The sequence below is a fragment of the Sinocyclocheilus rhinocerous genome, unplaced genomic scaffold, assembly GCF_001515625.1.
Source record: "Sinocyclocheilus rhinocerous isolate Xijiao unplaced genomic scaffold, SAMN03320098_v1.1 scaffold3136, whole genome shotgun sequence".
Lineage (NCBI taxonomy): Eukaryota > Metazoa > Chordata > Actinopteri > Cypriniformes > Cyprinidae > Sinocyclocheilus > Sinocyclocheilus rhinocerous.
Window position 1 is genome coordinate 272,974 of NW_015655418.1, and position 6,638 is coordinate 279,611.

The 6,638-nt window shown below is 36.5% G+C and overlaps 1 protein-coding gene across 3 annotated transcripts in view; it reads left to right on the plus strand.

The window, feature by feature from the left end:
• LOC107718309 (mothers against decapentaplegic homolog 3-like) overlaps positions 1-6,638 on the plus strand; it is a 32,639-nt gene that overhangs the window by 19,377 nt on the left and 6,624 nt on the right. For 2 of the 3 annotated variants that reach the window (XM_016525334.1, XM_016525333.1), the window contains 4 exons: positions 3,594-3,787; positions 3,914-4,039; positions 5,338-5,418; positions 5,500-5,550. In XM_016525334.1, the coding sequence (XP_016380820.1) occupies positions 3,594-3,787; positions 3,914-4,039; positions 5,338-5,418; positions 5,500-5,550 (452 nt within the window). The remainder of the gene's footprint in view (positions 1-3,593; positions 3,788-3,913; positions 4,040-5,337; positions 5,419-5,499; positions 5,551-6,638) is intronic. The other variant, XM_016525335.1, reaches the window with a different exon arrangement.

The following is a 6,638-nucleotide window of genomic DNA, read 5'->3' on the forward strand; positions in this document are numbered from 1 at the left end:
GCAACATGTGTTTCGCTCCTGCGATTTTCGTGTCCATTCTAATATTGTATAATTTTGGCGCATCAGGGAGCCGCTTTCAGGATGCGGTGTATTTAAATATTTTTGAATGAGCGTTTGCGCTGTTTACTTTCACTTTCGATTTCGCGATCACACGCACTCTGTGTAAAGGGAGCACGTCTTACAAGATCAGATATTTGTCAATGAGCTCAGGATCTGTTGAGCAGCAAATACTCAAGCATGGTCTTGTCAGTCATCTCTTCTTATTCTCGACCTGTGATCAGTCAAAGCTGACTGCGGTAGCTCTTGTTGGATGCAGGGTTGCCAAGTCCGTGTTTCTTCCACAGAATTAGGCTACTTTTAAACCGTTGCCATGGGTTGATTTTCCCAAGGGGGTTAAAGGTTTGAAATATTGCATAAATTACATTTGACTGAAATGCTTGTATTGAAACATTTTGCATTCTACCTATGATAAAACTTTCATGAACTTCTACATTAACTGTTCCCTCCTGGTGGAATGACCTGCCCAACTCAATCCAAGCAGCTGAGTCCTTAATATTTTCAAGAAACGGCTGAAAACACATCTCTTTCATCTTCATGAAAACTCTTAGCACTCTCTATTCTAATGTTACTTCTAATTTTATCTGCTTGTTTTTTTTAATTAAAAAACTTGACCCTCTAACATTTGCACTCTCTGTTCTATTTCTCTTCTAACTACTTGTTTTATTTAAAAAGAAAAAAAGAGCCTTTAACACTAGCATTCTCTATTCTTTCTCTGCTCTTTCTACTTATTTTCTTTTTATTTATTATAAATAATGACCTTATAACACTTGCATTATCTATTCTTTTTCTGTTCTATTGACTTGTTTTATTTTTATTTAAAAATGACCCTCTAACACTAGCATTCCCTATTCTTGTTCTATTATTTCTACTTGTTTTGTTTTTATTTATTATAAAACGTTTTAAAAGTATCGATTTGGCACTGGTATCGAAAAAAACCAAACGATACCCAACCCTAGATTTTACTTTAAGTACTTCTCTTCTATAGTACTCTAATCCAGTAGTTTGATGATGTCATTGACATCCAACCTGATTCGGTGCATTGAAAGATGCCATATTTTGAAGCTGCAGTCAAGGATGAGATTTGTAGTGAATGAAATTTCACACAAAACTAACATATGGCTTCAGTCATCTGGAGCACTTTTGTGATGCTTATTTTGTTTAGTGTTTGTTGTAATTCCTAGAGTTTGACAGATATATTCACTATGAACTTTTATTGTATGGAAAAGACTAAATAATGACAGAATTTTCAATATTTTGAGTGACAGATCAATTAATTGCACAGTATTATTGCATTTAAGGATCTTCGGCTGAATTTTAAGTTTTCATAATTAATTTTTTTATGTTTGAATATTTTTGAGTCTTATAGGCATATTGTTTCTTCTGTATATCTCATATGTCAATAGATTTTATTATGATAAATCGCACCTTGTTCTCTAGAAACTGGCATCCACCATTATAATACCCATATCACCCACAACTTTTAAATGCTATTGGTTAAAGATGAATAGGTTGTTTGCAATCACGTGATTCTGATGACGCGCAAAATGCAGCTGGAGGGCAGGAAGTGATTTTTCTCCATAGAAATCACTAGCAGAAACTCCAAATGCCTGTGTTTTGCATTGTTTATGGATGCTCAAATCGGACAAACCGAGAAACCACGAGCTTTTATCGTGTACAAAAATTTGTTGCTCATAAGGGGGGAAAATTCAAGAATTTGACTGAAAAACGCTGGAAAAAGTGGCTTGTAAACCATATTATTATATCCTATAATAACCATTTGCACGCACGAGCATTATCACACGAGCTTCGCTCCTCCCGATCGCAGACACAGGTTTACAAGCCACTTTTTCCTGCGTTTTCCAATCAAATTCTTGATTTTTCCCCACTTATGAACAACACATTTTTGTACATGATAAAAGCTCCTTGTGGTTTCTTGGTTTGGCCAATTTAAGCATCCATAAACAACGCAAAACACAGGCATTTGGAGTTTCTGCTAGTGATTCCTATGGAGAGAAAAATCACTTCCTGCCCTCCAGCTGCATTTCGCGCGTCATCAGTGACGTCATGTGCAAACAACCTATTTACAAACATATTACATAAAAGATGATAGGCAGCACATTATTTTCTGGGTTAATATTTTTGTTCTGTCTGGCGAATACAGATGTCATCTGTTCCTAGTGGATATTTCTAGTGCAGAATGCTGGCATTCATACTGCTGGTGCATAGCTGAATGAATAGGTAAACATAAGACTGGAAAAGTGTCTGCTGTCTGCTGTGCCTCGCCGTCTTTCCCCTCCTTCTGAACCCAAGTCTGGTATTTCCTCTAAATTCACTCACTCGCTTTCTCTGTTCCTCTTGTGTCAGTCCCCTGAGTCTGAGCATTTTTAAAGAATTAGGATAATCCATATGTAGGGTGAAAATGCATTAATGCGTTGAAATTAATTAGTAATGGCTGTCATGATGCATAGACCACAATAGCATTAGGATGATTCATGTTTTTTCTGTGGCTTTTTCTTCTCACAGCCGGTGACCTGATTGACTTTTCACTAAATGAGGCTCTTGCACCATTTGAATACCCCGACTTCTACAAAAAATGAATGATTGACCTAGTGCAAGCTTATTAAAAGACTCACAGGGGAAGATTTATTGGGCTTTCACATTAATTACATTGTACAGTTGTGCAATCATATTCTACAGTTTAATATACTATTATAACATTAACTCAGTGTTTTGTAATGCCAATTTTATTTAATAGAAAACCAGTGAATTAATGTTAAAATTTCTCATTGTTTATTTTCCACTGTTAGGTATAGAAATAATGAATTGAATGAACCTGTTTCCGATTCTGTTCCACTAAAAAATACCATTAACGATTACTTTTAAATACACTTTATCATATGTGAAAACAGTAATTACTCTGATTTAGTAGTTACACCAGGGGTCTCCAAATTTGGTCCTGGAGGGCCTGCAGAGTTTAGCTCCAACTTGCCTCAACACACCTGCTTGGAAGTTTCTAGTATGCCTAGTAAGACCTTGATTAGCTGGTTCAAGTGTGTTTAATTAGGGTTGGAGCTAAATTCTGCAGGACACCTGCCCTTCAGGACCGAGTTTGGAGACCCCTTTAGTTACACTGATTCTCATGAGCCCTAAGTAAAAAAGTAATGCTTACTAGCTGTTGTTTTGAATTGGACATTGCTTCAATTTAGTGATTTAATGAGCAAATGACTCATTAAACTGATTCAAACCAATAATATGAGTCTTTTTGAATAATAAGAACCAGCTGATAAGAGTCATTCATTCTTGAATTGGACTTTCCTTCATGCTGTATGTTTACTGTTCTGTCACCATCGGCAGAAGTAGAAGATCAGGCTGAACTGAACATCATGAAAATCTTTTTCAGTTTTTTATTTATCAATCATCAACTAATATATTTTTTCAATGGCCTTATTATAAAGAAGGTAGAATGGTTCTTGCGTTAATTGGTAACTTTTATGGGACCGGTTGTTTCATCGTCTCCTGAACTGTTTGTGCAGGTCTCTGGATGGCCGACTGCAGGTATCTCACAGAAAAGGCCTTCCCCATGTGATCTACTGCCGGCTGTGGCGCTGGCCTGACCTGCAGTCCCACCACGAGCTGCGTGCTGTAGACTTGTGCGAGTTTGCCTTCCATACGAAGAAGGACGAGGTGTGTGTGAACCCTTACCACTACCAGCGTGTAGAGACACCAGGTAAGCCTGACAGGTGTTTTACCTCTAGTTATTCAAAGACTGTTTGCTCCCATAATCAGTTTTGTTTATGAAACTAATTTAAGGGATTTTTTGGGGATACGTTTTTTTTCCTGTGTGCGTGTTCAGTTTTGCCTCCAGTCCTGGTTCCTCGGCATGCTGACATCTCCACAGACTTCCCTCCGCTGGATGATTTCATCCCTGAGAACACCATATTCCCAGCAGGCATTGAGCCTCCGAGCAACTATATACCGGGTGAAAACATGTTTTCTGTTCTCTCTCCGAAAATCACACATTAACTTTCACCCAGACATGGCCTCAGGACAACACAACAGGCATTACTCACTCTAACACACACACACACACACATTCACAGACACACATCTGCTTGAGTTTATTTTGTCTTCTCTCAGTTCATTTAAGCTGTTTTGTCAAAATCAGAGTGTTTAGTCTGGCGTCTTAACAAAATTGGTAAAGCGAATAAGACAAGGAGAGATCAAAGTGCTGATCTCATGACTGGTAACATCATATTGAGGCTTAAGACTGTTGGTGTTAATAGTGCTTCACATGACTTGAGTGAAAGAATTCCTCTTTTCAGGTAGACCTTCCCACTAAACGACAAATTTACAGTGTGGCATTTGAGAAATCACTTCAGAAATCCAAGCACATACTACAAAGAAAGTTTGAACTCATTCAAGTTTTAATTCTGTGACTAGTAGGGTTGGATCTAGGGCTGGGTGGTATGACAATATATATTGTGATGATGGTATAAAGTGTCAATCATTAGAGATTTTGCTATATCGGTTATTTTGCGGTATGCAAATATATCAGCGTAGCACAGTACTACTTAAGAGTGATAAGGAAACATGCATGAGAAAATAAAGAGCAGGAAGTACTTGATGTTAAATATAGTTATTAAGCACAGTAAGCTGTGAAAAACAAAAGACAGAGAAAATCGCTCACTGCTCTTGATTGAATCACTTCTGTATCTTAAATAATTCACATTTGATTAATACAGTGAAGACTATGCAGTGTTTAGTTTTACACTTGATTATTTAAATTAGGGCTGCACGATAAATCGCATGCGATATTTAACGTGCATTTTGTCAGTAAAGCCATTCTGTAATCAGCGGTAAATCTCCATCACGTGCGGGCTTTCACATGGAGCAGCATTAACTACACAGAGCTTGTGGAAAATGGGCATCCTATGACCCCTTTAAGGTTTATTTAATTTGTATCTTTGTTCTGTTGTATTTGTCATATTGTTTGTAATTTGCTTCTTACTTTTAATAAAAAAAATAAAATAACAGAAATAACTATATCAAGCTTGGAAATTGTTATCGTGAAATAAAATTTCTTATACTTTGAAATATCGCCCACCACTAGTTGGATCTACATGATTTTGGCTTTGATACAGTTTCAGCTTCTGGTACCCCTGTATCAATTGATACTTCAGGCTATAAATAAATGGCCAACACACCAAAAGCTGTGTGTTCTGCAGGGAGACACAACTCTGTCTTGTGTGGTTCATAATAATAAATGTCTGATTTATGTTTCAGAGACCCCTCCTCCAGGCTACCTGAGTGAGGATGGGGAAACCAGCGACCACCAAATGAACCACAGCATGGACACAGGTTAGAGACCTGAGTTCACAAACAAGTTGCTATTAGATACCTAATTATATTTGTTTATACTTTTCTAATTCTATTTTTTAGGCTCCCCAAACCTTTCACCCAACCCTGTCTCTCCTGCAAACAGCAACCTAGGTAAGAACAGGCATTTGTTCATAATGTTTCACAGCCAAATAATATGCTTTCATAAATATTCCAGTTTGTCCTAGAGATATCGATTACCAAATGTTTGTACACATCTACTCATTCTTTTCTATTTTTCTAACTAGAGGTCGAACGATAGTGGATTTTACAGATACCGATATAGCTAGGTAGGACCACACTGGCCGATATCGATTAATCAAACGATAGTTTTTAAAATCGATATACTGAACGAAAACTAAAATAGTGCTTTACTATTTAAAGAAGAAAAAAGAACAGTACTGAATCATACTTTGTAAATGAATAAAAATATTAATATTATTTATATATCAATCATTAGTTAGTTCATAATTCATTAACTAATGTTAACAGAAGCAACTTTAAAATTTAAAAATGTATTAGTAAATGTTGAAATGAACACACTCGAACAAAGAACAATACTTCCACAGCTTTTATCAACCTTAGTTAAATTACAAATGGAGTCCTATTGTAAAGTGTTACCATTTCATTTCAACAGTCATGCTTAAAGATGGCCATCTTTAAATACCTACACAAAGGCCATAGAATTGAAGTTACATACATATGGATATTGTATGTATACTCTTTATTAGCTTCTATTTTAGAAACCTTGATTATCTAATCAAAATATGTTAGTCACACACCAGGCAAAAGCGCAGTGCTGCGTCACGTTCAGTTCAAGCGGCATCTAAAACAGTTTATTTAATCACCAAACAGGCAAAAGCTTACTTCAAGAATGAACAAAGTGGCATAGATGAGTTTGAAGTTCTATGTTAGGTGTAAAAAACAGTAGGGATGCACCGAAATGAAAATTCTTGGCCGAAGCCGAAACCGAACAAAATGAATCACTGGGCCGAAGGCCGAATACCGAACACGGTTTTTCGAGTTTTTTCCCCATGTATTCTGCCAATTTTTTTTCCACCGTTGCATGAATTAAATAGCCAAAATGTGCTTTTTACTGTTTTGTCTTGCTTTTCAAAGGAAAAAAAAATCTTACAAAACAACAATTTAAAAATATTTAACACTGAACATTTTTAACATTCTAGCAGACACTATACCAACAA